Source organism: Nematostella vectensis, chromosome 8 (assembly GCF_932526225.1).
Source record: "Nematostella vectensis chromosome 8, jaNemVect1.1, whole genome shotgun sequence".
In the NCBI taxonomy this organism is placed as follows: Eukaryota; Metazoa; Cnidaria; class Anthozoa; order Actiniaria; family Edwardsiidae; genus Nematostella; species Nematostella vectensis.
Window position 1 is genome coordinate 649,552 of NC_064041.1, and position 20,055 is coordinate 669,606.

General features: G+C 41.9%; 1 protein-coding gene across 5 annotated transcripts in view; it reads left to right on the top strand.

The window, feature by feature from the left end:
• Positions 1-20,055, top strand: part of LOC5508390 — a 133,768-nt gene that overhangs the window by 1,506 nt on the left and 112,207 nt on the right. For 3 of the 5 annotated variants that reach the window (XM_048731300.1, XM_048731303.1, XM_048731304.1), the window contains exons 1-14: positions 3,155-3,298; positions 5,004-5,071; positions 7,216-7,380; positions 8,024-8,131; positions 8,895-9,087; positions 9,620-9,810; positions 11,289-11,448; positions 11,823-11,926; positions 15,056-15,184; positions 15,477-15,506; positions 16,452-16,610; positions 16,877-17,092; positions 17,472-17,825; positions 17,980-18,144. In XM_048731300.1, coding sequence (XP_048587257.1) covers positions 3,210-3,298; positions 5,004-5,071; positions 7,216-7,380; positions 8,024-8,131; positions 8,895-9,087; positions 9,620-9,810; positions 11,289-11,448; positions 11,823-11,926; positions 15,056-15,184; positions 15,477-15,506; positions 16,452-16,610; positions 16,877-17,092; positions 17,472-17,825; positions 17,980-18,144 — 2,131 coding nt within the window. In that variant the 5' untranslated portion in view covers positions 3,155-3,209. Of the gene's footprint in view, positions 1-1,139; positions 2,188-3,154; positions 3,299-5,003; positions 5,072-7,215; positions 7,381-8,023; positions 8,132-8,894; positions 9,088-9,619; positions 9,811-11,288; positions 11,449-11,822; positions 11,927-15,055; positions 15,185-15,476; positions 15,507-16,451; positions 16,611-16,876; positions 17,093-17,471; positions 17,826-17,979; positions 18,145-20,055 lie in introns of those variants that run through there. The other 2 variants (XM_048731301.1, XM_048731302.1) reach the window with 2 other exon arrangements.

Here is a 20,055-nt window from a genome sequence, read left to right on the forward strand (position 1 = left end):
TTGTGAGAAAATCACCAAACCAAACACCTATGTTTTTGGCTGTATTAGAGGCATTTATTGTGAAAGTTTCATCGTCTTTAGAGGAGGCCTCGTGGCGGTGACATTAAGCACCAGAAATTCTGTTTCATCGCTGTTTAAGCAAAGTCTTATTGCTGTTGAGACAAGATTCCATACGTTGTTTAGATTGTATCAGCTCTTCTGAATTATGGGGATTGAAAGGCAAATAAAACTGAGTGTCATCAGCGTAAAAAAAATAGCCCCGCAAGCGTACATTTAGTTACTGCAATAACTATTACAGTTTTAGTACATGCAACATATAAAGCAATAATCGTGCAGTACATTTTAGCAATAAATAATAAAAAGCTGTTATCAAAACTGTTCCTTGCCTAGCTAAAAATTATTGATTATGGATTTACCCTAGAATAAGCTACAAAAATAAAAATAAATGGGATTCTATTTTTAATTAAGAAAAAAATCTAAAAACCATCAAAATGTCTGAAAAAAGCGAGACAAAAAAAGAAAAAATGTCATTGGCGGGTCTTGAACAAGGTGCATTCGTTCTAGAAACCGATGCTCGAACCTGCGCTACAAGACACTACTACGGAACCGAGCCGAGTATCTAAAACTTGTTTATATCGCTGGTTTCTTCGTATTGTTTGAAGGACTCGGAAAATTTGCCGAATTTTAGCTTTTTTTCCCAACAAGGAACAATCAAACACAAAAAGTCCCAATACTGAAAGGCAATATGAGATGGAAACTATTATTCTGCGGAAACATGATAAAATAAACGTATTGCGAGCATTTTATACATCAATAATTACTAGACGTAAGGCTGTACGAGTACAGCTCGAAAGAAATGAAAATGTAATAAATCCTCTGGTTTCCTTTTTATTACAGACGATCGACCTGTTGCTTCACATATGATAGGTCCTTAGATGTCGTTTAATCAATAAAGTTCATATTCGGGTCTTTTGTAAAAGATTCTTAAGGTATTTGAAGTTGGAAAATTCTAATTGCAAGACATTTTTACTCTGCATTTAAAGAAAGCTATTGAACGCAGTAACGCTTCCTACGATTTTGCTCTACTGTGTAGAATGTATGCTTTTGTACACACAGCAGGGTCCTAACAAGTGCACCATAAACAACTGTAAAACAACTGGCAGAAGTACGGAGAGAGCGACCCTGTTGCAGCCCATTTCAACCCGAGCAATGGACTGGCGGCCTCCAGGATGTTACCATCAAGGGCACCAAGAAAGTATCCCGCGCAGAAGATCTGACAAACGTCAAGGATACTTGATTAACAAGCTGCAGACAGTCACATCTAGAGGTCTCAACATGCGGGAAGAACTCTAGGCGCTTTCTGAACTCTAATGCCCCCCTTTCTTTAGTAAAGTAGATAAACAATACTTTTCTTTTTTACACATTTACTAGGTAGTCCTTTAGTTCCATAGTTACTTAGTTATCCATAACTTTCATGTGCACATTTCCCCTTTTTCTGGCTTAGAAAAGAATCATCTCATATAGCCTCCAGAGCGTGCGCACGCGCGCATCGTTCACATCTATATTTATATGCGTGATGTAACTGACTTTATGTAACCGCCCTGAAGAAGGACTCACTAAAGTCCGAAACGTTGTCAAAATCTCGCTTCTGTTTTTTGTCTTTCATTTTATTAATTGACATTTCCTCCACACGAAGTATGATATCTGAAACAAGGGAATTTCGCGAGTTAAAAAGGCAGCTTGGCCTATACGCGCTTGGGAAAGCTCGGAATTTCTTTCGAGTTACCTTAAAGATGAACACAAGAACCAATTAGATTGTTCTCGTATTTTCATTGGATTTGGAACGGCACATGAAAAGAACGGCGTCTAGACTAGACCTAACATAGACTATTGTCCTCCATTCTGATTACGACACACTTAATAATACATTGTTCGATGTAAGTAGGCCAGTGCACTGATGCATTATCCCAGTGTGAGTTCTTGCTTTGTTCCACCGCGTCTTGGTGACGTTATTTGCATATATGTTCACTGCAACTGCGACACTATAACCTCGATCGACGAAAAAACGAAGGGTTTTGCAAACTTTCCTTCAAGGCGCTGGATTTATCCAGCGATTCTCCGCGAGAGGTGTTAGTTTTCTGTTGAAGCTCGCAAAGAAACGGGGAAACGCTTTTTGCGCACTTGAAGGTAATACGTTACGTGATTTTGTCGCCAAGTGGATAACAATAAATGTGACAACGGCTCATCATCGGCTACTACAACCTTTAAGCGAGATTCATTTAACAATAACATCAGGTGATCGCTACCGTAGACATTGAAATACAGAAAATCTTGTTTCCAGTTCTTTTCGACAAGGAGAGTTCGCATTGATTTTAGTTATGTTATGTAGGTATCTCTAAGGACTTCAATGCAGAATAACTTCAAGAGCGAATTTAGACCAATAAATTATTATTTTTCATTTAACTAAAACATTTTACATGGCAAAACATGTGAAGTATTTTATTGACAAAGCAATTGCTGATAATTCATGTCTGTATATTAAGAAACGAAATGTTATTTACTTGTTGCAAAATAGTCGAAAATGTTGTGACGTTTTTACATTTTTTCTCCCTCGCCTCGTATGTCTGCAAACACGCTAAAACCATTCGGTTTAATAGATGGACCAGTCACCTTTATATGATTGTCACCGTCATAGCTTAGTGTTAGTATTGAAAAATTTATGCGAATACTCGCAGAATAATCATGTATCAACAACCACTTATCCCTTTGAGAGGTAATTTGAATTTCTCGCCTTAGTCCGACACAGGTTCACGCGTATCGCCGAAAAGAAGAACACTCATGACTTAGGGCACTCATATTATTTAAAGATTACTAAACTAGATTTAATTCGTTCTTTGTCATCTTCCCTGCTAGGTAAATTACATTCCTAATGAAACTCTTTGGAATAATTTCAATGTTAGCAAAATGTTCCACATGACTACATGACAATAGTTAGCAAATAAAACATTGAGGGAGGTATCAAATGAGACTTCTTTTATTCAAATTTCCCCGTTTTTTATATAAAAGAATTCAAACATGATATCAGCTCTAATAATGTTTTGATTATGGAGCATATATAATGGCATATTAATTACTTGTTTGTTACAGCTACTTAAAACGAATTTATAAGCACTACCTAAAATAATCACAAATATTAAAGTGCATTATTCATGAGTTATGCCGCATATGGCGAGGGTTTCTTGTCAAGTGTTAGGGTTTCTATTCTCAAACATACCGTGACCACTATTCAAAGTGCGAGGTAAGTACATTCATTAGTGGTACACAAAATGTATATTTCTATATATCTGCCTTCAAGATTTCTTTATTTAGGAAGAAAATTTGGCGATGTCGAATTACAGTGTTTGGAGTATCGTATTCAATATTTTGGTTCGAAATTACGACTACTTTGGTGTTTTGGTTTAATATTAGTTGTATACTTAGTAAACATGTACATTCTTAGGTCAATTACGGTTTCAAACTCGAGTAAATTGGCCAGTAAAGCTCTCGGAGCCATTTTATGTCTTGACACTCATGACCCAAAGAGGACATATGACATAACTTTGTTCAAATCTGTGAGGGCTCTATTTTCGGTAAAATTTCCTAGGCCTTGTTGGTATAATTACCTGAGTAAATTTGATTTTGCAAGATTGAATTTATTGCTAATCCACTATTAGTAATTCTCTTAAAGTCACATAAAAAAATGCTTATTATTCAATCAAGGCTGGATGCCATTCAATTTATATTCGCAGTCACGTAGTAATCTATAGTGTAAATTTTACGATAGATGGGACAGCTTGTGAAATGCATGTCTTAACTAACAGGCAATGCAGTTTTACAGTTCGTTTTGTTTTGGTGGTTGTTTGACGATATTACGGAGTTTTCACCTTTTCTTATGTTGTTGCATACGCTGTTTGAGAAACAAAAGATAAAGATGATTCAATGACTATTTTCGTGATGAATTGTATATACGACTATTAAAAAAAACTATTTTTGGCGATAACTTTTTTTTGCTTCCTACCCTCTATATTCAGTTGTTTTGATTTCAAGAAAGTTGAAGGATCGCATGAAATAGAGAACAAGCCATTTCCCCGTCATTTTGCACGCACATAGCAAGTATACATAACAAGTACGCACATAGCACATAGCACATAGCAAGTCTAGCAACAAGATTCATGCACAGGCCTTCAGTGGGCTCCATACAGATGTTTCACGTTTAACTGATTTGTACGTAATTTTGCGAGAGGTCATACTTAATCCCAAACTTTAAGTATATGAATAATCAAAGTCTATCGATTGAAAGTCCATACTTCGTTACCATGGTCACACCCTATTATCTATGTTTAAATCAATTTTACCTGGAAAATCCGCGGTAACATTTTCTATGATAAAGGTTTAAATTTTTGTGCGAGAAAGGCCGAAAAAAGTTGGTTACTACGTCAACAAGAACAAGAAGTGTTTTTCTAAACTACCGGATTGCTTTAAAATAAATACAACAAATGTTACATCTTTCTTTAAATGATGATGTGTGAAAAAAGGAAACAAACCACGGTGGCATTTTTTTGTAATTTTTAGCATTTGCGTCCCTTTTGAAATAAAAAGAAAACCACTGGTCTTCTTTTATCCTTCTGCTATCTGCGTCGTCAGTTAGGGACAATGCGGTCTTTAAAAGAAAAAGTCGACACAACGTTGCTTTTAGTATATATGATATTTGGGCAGGCCAATGCCTATCTTTTTCAGGATTGCCGTGGCACGCTCACAGCTAATTTGTACAGTTAAATAATGATAAATGTCCTCAGCCACGACTTGATGGCATTCCACAAATGTGTTGTTTCAGAAAAGAATCCATAGCTCACTGAGTTCATAACAGTCGCACAGCAGGCGTCTTTATGATATAGGGCCACAAAAGCTAACGACTTATTACCCATGACTATCCATCATCACCTCGCTGTTCATCATCTTTGTAGGAATCGCAAGATGAGAACCCTCGCGCTAGCCTTTCTTTGCGTCAGTGGGCTAATGTCGCTAAGCAACGGTAAGTCCTTTAATTGTGCAGTATTCTTCCCTGGGTCTTGTTATTCATGAGATAAGGTGTCACGTGGAACGTGTCACGTCAGGCGAAGATGAGAGCGTGCGTAGGTCAAGTCAATCCCGGCTTCCAGGGGGTTGGTGAGTGGGTGGATTGCACTGGAAGTGACAATCACGTGTATTCCCCTTGGCTCATTTACATAATCTCCAGGGAATCAATTACCAATGCAAATTGACTTTGCATAGTATTCATTGCCCATCCCGTGGGGGCTAGCCAACCTCGTTCCTCTGAGTCCTAGACACCATTTTGAAAACTTACCAAGAAGTCCCTGGCTGTGTTTGTCCATCCTTCCGTTTGTCATTTATTTTGCCCATACGTCTGTCTGTCCGTGTGTCTGTTATCCTGTGTTTGTCCATCCTTCCGTTTGTCATTTATTTTGCCCATACGTCTGTCTGTCCGTGTGTCTGTTATCCTGTGTTTGTCCATCCTTCCGTTTGTCATTTATTTTGCCCATACGTCTGTCTGTCCGTGTGTCTGTTATCCTGCGTTTGTCCATCCTTCCGTTTGTCATTTATTTTGCTCATACGTCTGTCTGTCCGTGTGTCTGTTATCCTGCGTTTGTCCATCCTTCCGTTTGTCATTTATTTTGCCCATACGTCTGTCTGTCCGTGTGTCTGTTATCCTGCGTTTGTCCATCCTTCCGTTTGTCATTTATTTTGCCCATACGTCTGTCTGTCCGTGTGTCTGTTATCCTGCGTTTGTCCATCCTTCCGTTTGTCATTTATTTTGCCCATACGTCTGTCTGTCCGTGTGTCTGTTATCCTGCGTTTGTCGATCCTTCCGTTTGTCATTTATTTTGCCCATACGTCTGTCTGTCCGTGTGTCTGTTATCCTGTGTTTGTCCATCCTTCCGTTTGTCATTTATTTTGCCCATACGTCTGTCTGTCCGTGTGTCTGTTATCCTGTGTTTGTCCATCCTTCCGTTTGTCATTTATTTTGCCCATACGTCTGTCTGTCCGTGTGTCTGTTATCCTGCGTTTGTCCATCCTTCCGTTTGTCATTTATTTTGCCCATACGTCTGTCTGTCCGTGTGTCTGTTATCCTGCGTTTGTCCATCCTTCCGTTTGTCATTTATTTTGCCCATACGTCTGTCTGTCCGTGTGTCTGTTATCCTGCGTTTGTCCATCCTTCCGTTTGTCATTTATTTTGCCCATACGTCTGTCTGTCCGTGTGTCCGTTATCCTGCGTTTGTCCATCCTTCCGTTTGTCATTTATTTTGCCCATACGTCTGTCTGTCCGTGTGTCTGTTATCCTGCGTTTGTCCATCCTTCCGTTTGTCATTTATTTTGCCCATACGTCTGTCTGTCGGTGTGTCTGTTATCCTGCGTTTGTCCATCCTTCCGTTTGTCATTTATTTTGCCCATACGTCTGTCTGTTCGTGTGTCTGTTATCCTGTGTTTGTCCATCCTTCCGTTTGTCATTTATTTTGCCCATACGTCTGTCTGTCCGTGTGTCTGTTATCCTGCGTTTGTCCATCCTTCCGTTTGTCATTTATTTTGCCCATACGTCTGTCTGTCCGTGTGTCTGTTATCCTGCGTTTGTCCATCCTTCCGTTTGTCATTTATTTTGCCCATACGTCTGTCTGTCCGTGTGTCTGTTATCCTGCGTTTGTCCATCCTTCCGTTTGTCATTTATTTTGCCCATACGTCTGTCTGTTCGTGTGTCTGTTATCCTGTGTTTGTCCATCCTTCCGTTTGTCATTTATTTTGCCCATACGTCTGTCTGTCCGTGTGTCTGTTATCCTGCGTTTGTCCATCCTTCCGTTTGTCATTTATTTTGCCCATACGTCTGTCTGTCCGTGTGTCTGTTATCCTGCGTTTCCTCAGTTTTATTTTCTTTTGAGCGGAATGAACCAGCGCATCAGGCCCAGCCACCAACTTGACAGAAACAAAACAATATGACGCCATGGTTTGCCGCAATCATCGCCCATAATTCTACACGAAACGCCGAGTAAACGCCTGCTTTCCATAAATCTCTACACGCCTTGTATTTTATTTGCACCCATACATTGATCTCTAATTTATTATCTCATACTATATTGTCTGGATGCTTTTGTTTTAACCATAGATTATATTGTTTTTTTTTCCCAGCTGATATCCGCAACTGTCCATCTGGAAGGTCCTGCCTCTATTTTGCTATCGGTAACACGATCCAAAGGATTAGCATCCAAGAGGCTCGCTCTCCCGTCTATCCCAACACAGACGTGCAGCAAGTCGCAGGGAACCAAGAAAATGTTGTTCGACCAGCGGCAGTTGGTAATTAATCCTGGAATCGTATATATATATATATATATATATATATATATATATATATATATATATCTTGGTTTGTAGGAAAAAAACACGCGAGCTACCGTTTCATCTCTACAAGCCTGTTTCGTGGTTGCCCACTCATCAGGAGATTTATTAAGAATATATTACTACCATCACTTATATACTATCTATGTATAAAATTAACATGAAAACAAGGCGTGAAATTTGAATGGCTGTTATGATGAAAGTGACAAAATAACGTAAATTACATTGAGTGGCAGTTTACATGGAATCACGTGTGTACCATACAATAATTCGTAATCTTAAACACTTACTTCTGTGGCGTGTCCAAATACTGATCTTAAAATTCCTGGGTAGCGGTAACTGTAACTGATACCGGTGATACCGATACTGCATACTTTTCTGAATAAAAAACGTTTTTATACAAATAATCACATGATACAATGTAATACACCTTCCTACAATGACTTAATCAGTGTCCATTTATTAACAAAACAATAATTAACAGCACCAAACAGCAAAAACAACAACATCACCACCCTTATTGCCACCGCCATCATCATCGAAATCATCATCATCACCACCATCATCATACAGGTGCTGACAAGATTCTTGTTGTCTTCAGATATGCACATGGACAAGCAATTGCTGTTCTGGAGTGAGCTCTATCCCGAGTTTAGAATACGACGAATGAACTTGACGGACGGCTCCGTGCAAACAATAGTTGATAAAGGTAACCCGTGAGTCTGGGTCACGACCCTTTGTGATAAAGGTAACCCGTGATCTGGGTCACGACCCTTGTTGATAAAGCCAACCCGTGTATTTGGGTCACGACCCTTGTTGATAAAGTCAACCCGTGAATCTGGGTCACGACCCTCGTTGATAAAAGAATCCTGTGATTGGATCAGGGCCCTTGATGATAAAGTTAACACATGAAACTGGGTCATGGTCTTTTTTAATAAAGGTAACTTGTCTTGGTAAGCCAAGGCATACGTCCAACCGAACCGAGCTTAAACCGAATCAATTTAATAGCTGGTGCGTGTCAGAGTCGACCTCATTTCCAGGCATACGTCGACCCTATTTCTCAGTAGATAATACTTTTAAAGTTCTTAAATTCATACTTTCCTGGAGCTTGCACCCGAGTGTTCATTACCAGCGACTGAAATAAGATGTCATTATTGGTTTGGATTTGAATCAATTATTTTCTCATTTACATAATATATTTATCTTATTCGGTTCAAGTATAATACAAAGTATGCTGCCAGGCCAGGTCTAACCAAGATTATAGTGTATAATCTTGGTTAGACCTCAGATATAATGTATAATCTTGGTTAGACCTCGCTTGGTTAGACCTCAAATATAGTGTATAATCTTGGTTAGACCTCAGATATAGTTTATAATCTTGGTTAGACCTCAGATATATTGTTTATAAAGAATACTTCAGGAAAAGAATGGTTTGGTTGCGCAATTATATTGAAACTAATGTCTATCTGCAGATATAGGTCTAGTTTATGGTATCGCTGTGGACTGGGTCAATAATCACCTTTACTGGACAGACGAGACATACGAGAAGATCGAAGTGTCAAATTTGGACGGAACTAACCGGTTAATGCTGCTCTACAACAAATATAACGGCAAGGACAAGGAATACGCCATTTTAGAGTCAATTGCGGTGGATGCTACTGAGGGGTATGTACAAATCCAGAGTGCCCATGTATCTAAGTCAGGGCCCTTGATAAAGGTAGCCCATGTATCTGAGTCAGGGTCCTTGATAAAGGTAGCCCATGTATCTGAGTCAGGGTCCTTTATAAAGGTAGCCGATGTATCTGGGTCAGGGTCCTTGATAAAGGTAGCCCATGTATCTGGGTCAGGGTCCTTGATAAAGGTTGCCCATGTGGCAAGCCTTGGTGGCGCGGTTGGTAGAGCGTCGCTCTGTTGTGCCAGTACTACTCTCCACTAGGTTCCTGTTCCGATTTACGGTTCCAACGTAATGTTGAGTTAGTTTTTTCTCGCCTTTTCTTAGAGATTTTTTTCCTGGTTCTCCGATTTTCTTTCCTTCACACACAAAAAACCCTCTCGATCGTAAGCTGTATTCCGTGGTCATACATGAATCGAACGGTTACTGCCCGAAGCGCCTTTCTCTGCCTGATGGTGTATGTATTATTTTAGTATTATAACATATTTTATTAATTTTATTCTTATTTTAATGAAATTATATTAGGTACCTGTTTTACATCAACTGGGTGGCCACCTTTTGGGGTACAACGTATGATGACAGCCCACACATTGTCCGATCAGCGCTGTCTGGGGATGAATCCAAAACGATCTTTGAAAATTATCCGTACAGCTATAGCCATTATCACATTGATATCTGCCTTGACTACGCACAGAAAAGAATATACACATTTGAAAGTGAGTAGACAAGAATATGTCCGTGTTTCCTTGCGTCAGAAAAAAAAAATTATTTACAATGTTTTGCAAGAGAATAAATAAGTCTAGTCCAGTCCAGATCTGGCTCAGTCGACATTCTGGCTCAGTCAACAATATAGCTCAGTCGACAATCTGGCTCTGTTGACAATCTGGTTCTGTCGACAATCTGGCTATGTCGACATTCTGGCTCAGTCGACAATATAGCTCAATCGACAATCTGGCTCTGTCGACAATCTGGCTCTGTCGACATTCTGGCTCAGTCGACAATATAGCTCAGTCGACAATCTGGCTCTGTCGACAATCTGCCTCAGTCGACATTCTGGCTCTGTCGACAATCTGTCTCAGTCGACATTCTGGCTCTGTCGACATTCTGGCTCTGTAGACATTCTGGCTCTGTCGACACTTTGGCTCTGTCGACAATCTGGCTCTGTCAACAATCTGGCTCTGTCGACATTCTGGCTCTGTCGACATTCTGACTGTGTCGACACTCTGGCTCTGTCAACAATCTGGCTCTGTCGACAATCTGTCTCAGTCGACATTCTGGCTCAGTCGACAATCTGGCTCTGTCGACATTCTGGCTCTGTCGACAATCTGGCTGTGTCGACACTCTGGCTCAGTCGACAATCTAGATCAGTCAACATTCTGGCTCTGTCGACATTCTAGCTCTATCGACATTCTGGCTCAGTCGACATTTTGGCTCAGTCGACAATCTGGCTTAGTCGACAATCTGGCTCTGTCGACATTCTGGCTCTATCGACATTCTGGCTCAGTCGACAATCTGGCTTTGTCGACATTCTGGCTCTGTTGACATTCTGGCTCTGTCGACATTCTGGCTCTGTCGACATTCTGGCTCTGTCGACATTCTGGCTCTGTCAACATTCTGGCTCTGTCGACATTCTGGCTCTATCGACATTCTTGCTGTCGCCATTCTGGCTCTGTCGACATTCTGGCTCTGTCGACATTTTGGCTCAGTCGACAATCTGGCTCTGTCGACATTCTGGCTCAGTCGACATTCTGGCTGTGTCGACATTCTGGCTCAGTTGACATTTTGCCTCAGTTTTCATTCCGGCTCTGTCGACAGTCTGGCTCAGTCGACATTCTAACTCAATCGGCATTCTGGCTATGTCGACATTCTGGCTGTGTCGAAATTCTGGCTCTGTCAACATTCTGGCTGTGTAGACATTCTGGCTCAGTCTACATTCTGCCTCAGTTGACATTCCGGCTCTGTCGACATTCTGGCTCTGTCAAGCGCAAAGACAGTCCAGGTTTGGACTAGACTAAGTTTTGATGATTATGATAATAATAATGATGATGATAAAAATCACGTTGATTATCACTCTGATATTATAGAAGGTGATGGTGATAATGATATTAAATATGATGAGGCGAATGTTTATTGTCTGAATGGTCATGGTGATAATAATGATGATGATGAGTGATGATATAATACTTCACTCTAGATTATTTGGCCAATGAAGCTAAGTTGAGATCTGTGGACTACAATGGAAATGGTGAATTGGTTCACTTCACCAATCCAAGCTACAATCCTTTGCCTTTCTCGATTACTATCCTACAAGACACGGTATACGCCGGGGACAGCATAACCCGTAGCATCGAAAGGTAAGGAGTCCTTGATAAAGATGTTTCTTTGCTTAGAGATATAACGGAATTGAGTTTCTTATGAATCTACTTTAAAGATAACATATTTCTTTCCAACAAGTTTTTTCCTCAAATTTTGACAACGATTATTCAGATGTAATATTGTCATTAATTTTGTCTATCTTCACTATTTAAATAATCTTTATCAAAGCATCAGTTAATAGCAACAAACATGGCCGTTTGCTTCACGCTGAACGCGCCAAAACACGTGCCCCAGCGCATTGTGGGTTAAGGGACGTCGCCTGTTACCGCTATGACTATGATAAGTTTTAAAACTGTAAAGAGGCCGAGCTTACTGTATATCCTTGTCCTCACCTTAAGACTTGTAACATCAGGGTTAATGTAAGAGTTGGTCAACAAATGATGAGCTACGGTCATCTCGGCCAAGATGAAATCAGAGGAATTGTGGTTTACAACACCACCAAGCAGACACCTAGTTGTAAGTGACAACACTACTGATCTCACTAGTTATCACATTATGATACATTATAATACTAATAATCGACTTGCACGGGAAAATCTCATGACGTCTTGTGTGGCAAGCTCAACCGCAACAAAAAGTAACTTATTCAGGGCTTATTTTCAGTGAAAGATTTTATTTCATCGTGGATCTCGGACTTGACGACCGCAGCCATTTTATGTATTTATTTTAACCGTGAAATTTCCTCTCAAAAAGTCACGTGATTACTTAGTGCAAGTCCTATTACATGAAATTTCGCCACGAAAAAAATGTGACGGTCCGAATAGGACCCCATTGATGTAAATCCAGAGTAATTCAGCCTACGGCTGCACTTGTAGATATAGTCGGTGAACATGCCTTACCTTTTCCTTTCCTAAAACAACACTTTTACGAATTACAATCCGATAAAAAGGTGTGGAAGTTTGTTGGAGAACCCAAATTCCTTCATTCTCCTATCCTGTGTTTATCCCAAGAAATTCGCGTCACCTTGTAACACTTTTATCTCGCGATACTGTGTGTTTTATTTTATTTCGTGAAACTTGCAGGCCCTTACCCAGTATTTTTCTTTGGGGGGGGGGGGGGGGGGCGAAATCCGAAAAAGTGGACCTAACTTTTTCGGGGGGGGGGGAGGGGGAGGGATGGAATGAGTTCTCTGATAAAAATCTGACCATCCCCGAAAAGACAAAAAGCGTTGCAGTATCTCCACGTTTATTGTCGGATTTGGCTACATACCAGAGTGATCTAGATTATGCTTTATGGTTTTGTCTGCAAATAGCACCACCATTGGGAACCGAAAATGGATCTTCGGCCGATGTTCTGTTATTTCGTGATACTTTGATGTTATGTTATTTCGTGATACTTTGATGTTATGTTATTTCGTGATACTTTGATATTATGTTATTTCGTGATACTTTGATGTTATGTTATTTCGTGATACGTTGATGTTGTGTTATTTCGTGATACTTTGATGTTCTGTTATTTCGTGATTCTTTGATGTTATGTTATTTCGTGATACTTTGATGTTCTGTTATTTCGTGATACTTTGATGTTGTGTTATTTCGTGATACTTTGATGTTGTGTTATTTCGCGATACTTTGATGTTATGTTATCAGGTTATAAATATTTATGTTATGTTATGTTATAAGGGATAACCGTGACGCCTATGTTGTGGAGACAACATTTTTTTTTTAAGATACCGGGATTTTTAGAGGAGCATCCTACCTAAACAGTTATTTTTGGCGTCACTTTAAGTTTACAAAAGTTTGATAATTGAACAAAATCTCATGTTTGAGGTATACCATTATTGCTAATTGCTAATATGTTGCCTAATCCCGTCTATAAATCTCTAATAAAATCATTTGATCTGCTAATTCCCACCAGCGTCAAGTCCATGCCTACCAGACAATGGCCAGTCTATAAATCTCTATTAAAATCATTTGATCTGTTATTCCCCACCAGCGTCAAGTCCATGCATACCAGACAATGGTCAGTCTATAAATCTCTATTAAAATCATTTGATCTGTTAATCCCCGTCAGCGTCAAGTACATGCCTACCAGACAATGGCCAGTCTATAAATCTCTAATAAAATCATTTGATCTGTTATTCCCCACCAGCGTCAAGTCCATGCATACCAGACAATGGCCAGTCTATAAATCTCTATTAAAATCATTTGATCTGTTAATCCCCGTCAGCGTCAAGTCCATGCCTACCAGACAATGGCCAGTCTATAAATCTCTAATAAAATCATTTGATCTGTTATTCCCCACCAGCGTCAAGTCCATGCATACCAGACAATGGCCAGTCTATAAATGTCTAATAAAATCACTTGATCTGCTAATCCCCGCCAGCGTCAAGTCCATCCTACCAGACAATGGCCAGTCTATAAATCTCTAATAAAATCATTAGATCTGTTATTCCCTTCCAGCGTCAAGTCCATGCATACCAGACAATGGCCTGTCTATAAATCATTTAATCTGTTTAATCTGTTAATCTGTTTAATCTGTTAATCCGCGCCAGCGTCAAGTCCATGCCTACCAGACAATGGCCAGTCTATAAATCTCCAATAAAATCATTTGATCTGCTAATCCCCGCCAGCGTCAAGTCCATGCCTACCAGACAATGGCCAGTCTATAAATCTCCAATAAAATCATTTGATCTGCTAATCCCCGCCAGCTTCAAGTCCATGCCTACCAGACAATGGCCAGTCTATAAATCTCTAATAAAATCATTTGATCTGTTATTCCCCACCAGCGTCAAGTCCATGCATACCAGACAATGGCCAGTCTATAAATGTCTAATAAAATCATTTGATCTGCTAATCCCCGCCAGCGCCAAGTCCATCCTACCAGACAATGGCCAGTCTATAAATCTCTAATAAAATTATTAGATCTGTTATTCCCTTCCAGCGTCAAGTCCATGCATACCAGACAATGGCCAGTCTATCAATCTCTAATAAAATCATTAGATCTGTTAATCCCCACCAGCGTCAAGTCCATGCCTACCAGACAATGGCCAGTCTATAAATCTCCAATAAAATCATTTGATCTGTTATTCCCCACCAGCGTCAAGTCCATGCCTACCAGACAATGGCCAGTCTATAAATGTCTAATAAAATCATATGATCTGCTAATCCCCGCCAGCGTCAAGTCCATGCCTACCAGACAATGGCCAGTCTATAAATCTCTAATAAAATTATTTAATCTGTTAATCCCCGCCAGCGTCAAGTCCATGCCTACCAGACAATGGCAAATCTATATATCTCTAATAAAATTATTTGATCTGTTAATCCCCGCCAGCTTCAAGTCCATGCCTACCAGGCAATGGCCAGTCTGTATATCTCTAATAAAATTATATGATCTGTTAATCCCCGCCAGCGTCAAGTCCATGCCTACCAGACAATGGCAAGTCTATATATCTGTAATAAAATTGTTTGATCTGTTAATCCCCGCCAGCGTCACGTCCATGCCTACCAGACAATGGCAAGTCTATATATCTCTAATAAAATTATTTGATCTGCTAATCCCCGCCAGCGTCAAGTCCATGCCTACCAGGCAATGGCCAGTCTATAAATGTCTAATAAAATCATATGATCTGTTAATCCCCGCCAGCGTCAAGTCCATGCCTACCAGACAATGGCCAGTGTAGCCACCTGTGCCTTCCGACATCGAGGAACACGAGCAAGTGCGCATGCCCCACAGGGGCGCAGCTAAATGCTGACGGGCGCACATGCGGTGATGGTAATGATGCTTCCAATTCTAAAATTTTCTCCACATCTCCAGAAATGGGTTTTGTATCTTTTAGCCTCTAAACACTTAAGATATTGATCTTTTAGAGCTCTCATTACTAAATTACTAGCTTGACCCTTCAATCGCCAATCTTCCTAGCGTGACCGTACTACCTTGATTCTTACTAGCCCGAACCTTCAATGGCAACTCTATTTAGCGTGACCATTCAACCGTGACCCTTAAAAGCATTTCCCCTTCTACGCTTACCATTTTTAAAGTATTGTTTTTGCTCTTTTATTTGTAGTTACTGAAATACCGAAGCCTCCCATCCCAGGTAAGCAGTCTTATTTTTCAAAAACAAACCTGGCTAACACCCCATACACATAAACGGCTGGATGAAGTTGAATTTACGCCAAAATAAAATACATATTCGCAGTATCCATGGAATTTTTCATACTGGTAGAGCTTCTCTTGATTATTAGACAATACTGGTAAAGTCTCTCTTGGTTACTAGGCAATACTGGAAAAGCTACCCTTAGTTACTTAGCAATGCTGGTAAAGCTTCTCTTGGTTGCTAGGCAATACTGGTAAAGCTTCTCTTGGTTACTAGGCAATACTGGTAAAGCTTCTCTTGGTTACTAGGCAATACTGGTAAAGCTTCTCTTGGTTACTAGGCAATACTGGTAAAGCTTCTCTTGGTTACTAGGCAATACTGGTAAAGCTTCTCTTGGTTACTAGGCAATACTGGTAAAGCTCCTCTTGGTTACTAGGCAATACTGGTAAAGCTTCTCTTGGTTACTAGGCAATACTGGTAAAGCTTCTCTTGGTTACTAGGCAATACTGGTAAAGCCTTTTTTGGTTACTAGGCAATACTGGTAACGTTTCTCTTGGTTACTAGGCAATACTGGTGAAGCTTCTCTTGGTTACTAGGCAATACTGGTAAAGCTTCTCTTGGTTACTTGGTCCTGCAATGCTGGCTGATTTTGCCTTCATTATGATTATTATTTATTTATTGTTATTTATTATTCTACATATACCTGTTTACAGGGGGCTTTTATATATACTCTACCACAAAGATAAATCAATAAAAAGTATCCAAAATGTCGTGTTATTTAACAAAATTAATTAATATAGTCCAACAAAACTGGTTCGTCTTCATTCAGACTTCTTCAGGACAGACTGAAGAAATCTTAATAAAGAAGACGGCAAAATCTACTCAGTGTAGACTGAAGAAGGTGAAACGTTACATCAAGACACTCATGCCTGACATATATTCTAGTTGTGAAGGTCTACCTAGTAAATGCCAGCACGCCCGCAAAGAACGGCCAAGAAGGACTGATCATCATCAACAAAGATGGCTACAATGGGACGATTTGCGATGACCACTGGGGAATCGAAGAAGCAACTGTTATATGTAGAATGCTGGGCTTCAAGCGAGGTGAGATGAATGCCATGATATGAATAAATCAATACTGTTATATTTGAGTAAAGATATGTGAAAATCTAGACGAGTTAAAAGGCCAAGGCTAGTCAAAGGCAAATGACATCACGGTTGAGTTGGGAGCAATAGCTATACATACTGTGTGTAGGATGTTGTGGATATTTTTTCTTAGCTAGTGTTAATATGATCAAGAGCTACACTTGAAGTCCTAATCCTGGCGAACATTCTTACTCTAGCCGTTGTCGTTTATTTATTTATTTCAGCCGTTAAAGCCACCGATCGTGCGTTCTTTGGAAGCGCTCCTGGATTAGGGTTTCTATTGGACCATGTTAAGTGTCGTTCGGATGAGAGGTCAGTTGCTGAGTGCGCTCACTACTATTGGAACACAACAAACTGCTACGTGGGGGAAGAGGCGGGTGTTATCTGCTCAAACCAGTCGGCATCAGCAGCCAACGTGTCACGCCAGGCTAATGTTACAGGTAACGCAATACATAAACGGTAACAGCCGCCATGTACAGTAACGTGACAGTAGCGTGTCATCCAACTCTCGTGTCTCGTGTTTCGACCTGTCGATGACATGACAGTCGATGACATGACAGTCGATGACGTCACAGTCGATGACGTCACAGTCGATGACATGACAGTCGATGACGTGACAGTCGATGACGTCACAGTCGATGACGTCACAGTCGATGACATGACAGTCGATGACGTGACAGTCGATGACATCACAGTCGAAGACTGCACAGTCGATGAAATTTTCCGATGTGTGTCATTTGAAAATCTCGTCATTAACTAACTAATCTAATCTCTGTCAAGGTGTTAAGGATTGTTGACGCAAATGTTGTCCGTTTTCAGGTTTCCAGGTTCGTTTACGAGGAGGCATGGAGATCCATGAAGGCCGCGTGGAGGTTTTCTATCAGTCGTACGGCGATGAGCGAGTCGGCTACTGGGGCCACATCTGTGATGACGACTGGACATTACAAGACGCCCACGTCATCTGCAACCAGCTCGGCTACCAGGGGGCCTGGAACCCAATCTGCTGCGGGTACTTCGGCCAATCAAATGGTCGGATTTTGATGAGCAGTCCAACATGCACCGGAGACGAGACGTCAGTTGCTTACTGTCACCACCCCGGTTGGGATGTTCCTACATGTCGCGATAATAGACCCGTGGGTGTGCAGTGTAAAGTCAACTCCACAGCGCCTCTGAGTAAGTGGATCGCTCTATTGACTCCGCTTGTTTAGAAGATCGCTTATAAGGGTAGTTTATAAGGCTATTTTTAATGTAAATAAAGTTCCATATGCAGTGGCTAGAAGGACAACTCTTTAATAGTAAATCATAAATAGTAACTATCGTTTAAAAGGTAACGCAACACTCCGCCTGCGTGACGGACGCCATCCAAATGAGGGCCGAGTGGAAATCAAACACAACGGTCAATGGGGCACGGTGTGTGATGACTTGTGGGATATCAAGGACGCAGATGTCGTGTGCCGTGAGTTAGGTTATCCTGGCGCCCTCAGTGCACAAGGTCAGTATAGCGGATGTTTTCATGATATATCCCGTTAACAATCTGCTTAACCCCTTGTGAAATCGTAGTAATATCCCGTGAAATTTACCGTAATGCGACGTGAAGCCCCCGTAATGCCACGTGAAGCCCCCGTAATGCCACGTGAAGCCCTCGTAAAACCTCGTAAAATGCCCGTAATGCCTAGTGAAGACCTTGTAACGCCTCGTGAAGCCTCCGTAAATACCTCGTAAAATCCTCGTAATACCTTGCGAAATCCCGAAATGCCTAGAGGAGACCTCGTAATAACTCCTGAAGCCCCCGTTATAACTTATTAAGCACCCAAAATGCATCGTGATGCCCCCGTAGTGCCTCGTGAAGCCCCCGTAGTGCCTCGTGAAGCCCCCATAATGCATCGTGAAGCCCCGTAATTCGTCGTAAAATGCCCCCATAATGCATCGTGAAGCCCCCGTAATGCATCCTGAAGACCCCATAATGCATCGTGAAGCCCCCGTAATGCATCCTGAAGACCTCATAATGTATCGTGAAGCCCCCAAAATGCATCGTGAAGCCCCCATAATGCATCGTGAAGCCCCCAAAATGCCTCGTGAAGACCCCGTAGTGCCTCGTGAAGTCCCCGTAGTGCCTCGTGAAGCCACCGTAATGCCTCGTGAAGCCCCCGTAATGCCTCGTGAAGCCCCCGTAATGCCTCTTGAAGCTCCCGTAATGCCTCGTGAAGCGCCCGTAGTGCCTCGTGAAGCCCCCATAATGCCTCGTGAACCCCTTGAAGTAACTCGTGAAGCCCCCGTAGTGCCTCGTGAAATCCCCATAATGCCTCGTGAAGCCCCCGTAGTGCCTCGTGAAGCTCCCGTAATGCTTCGTGAAGCCCTCGTAGTGCCTCGTGAAGCCCCCGTAGTGCCTCGTGAAGCCCTCGTAATGCATCGTGAAGCCCCCAAAATGCATCGTGAAGCCCCCATAATGCATCGTGAAGACCCCATAATGCCTCGTGAAGCCCCCGTAGTGCCTCGTGAAGCTCCCGTAATGCTTCGTGAAGCCCTCGTATTGCCTCGTGAAGCCCACGTAGTGCCTCGTGAAGCCCCCATAATGCATCGTGAAGCCTCCATAATGCATCGTGAAGACCCCATAATGCCTCGTGAAGCCCCCATAATGCCAAGTGAAGCCCCCGTAATGCCTTGTGTAGTCCCCGCAATGCCACGTGAAGCCCTCGTAAAACCTCGTGAAATGCCCGTAATGCCTAGTGAAGACCTTGTAACGCCTAGTGAAGCCTCCGTAAATACCTTGTGAAATCCTGTAATACCTTGCGAAATCCCCGAAATGCCTAGAGGAGACCTCGTAATAACTCGTGAAGCCCCCGTTATAACTTATTAAGCCCCCATAATGCCTCGTGATGCCCCCGTAATGCCTCGTGAAGCCCCCGTAATGCCTCGTGAAGCCCCCGTAATACATCGTGATGCCCCCGTAATGCCTCGTGAAGCCCCCGTAATGCCTCGTGAAGCCCCCGTAATGAATCATGATGCCCCGTAGTGCCTCGTGAAGCCCCCGTAGTGCCTCGTGAAGCCCCCGTAATGCCTCGTGAAGCCCCCGTAATGCATCATGAAGACCCCGTAATGCATCTTGAAGCCCCCGTAATGCCTCGTGAAGCCCCCGTAGTGCCTCGTGAAGCCCCCATAATGCGTCGTGAAGCCCCCGTAGTGGCTCGTGAAGCCCCCGTAGTGCCTCGTGAAGCCCCCGTAGTGCCTCGTGAAGCCCCCGTAATGCCTCGTGAAGCCCCCGTAATGCATCATGAAGACCCCATAATGCCAAGTGAAGCACCCGTAATGCCTCGTGAAGCCCCCGTAGTGCCTCGTGAAGTCCCCGTAGTGCCTCGTGAAGCCCCCGTAATGCATCATGAAGACCCCGTAATGCCTCGTGAAG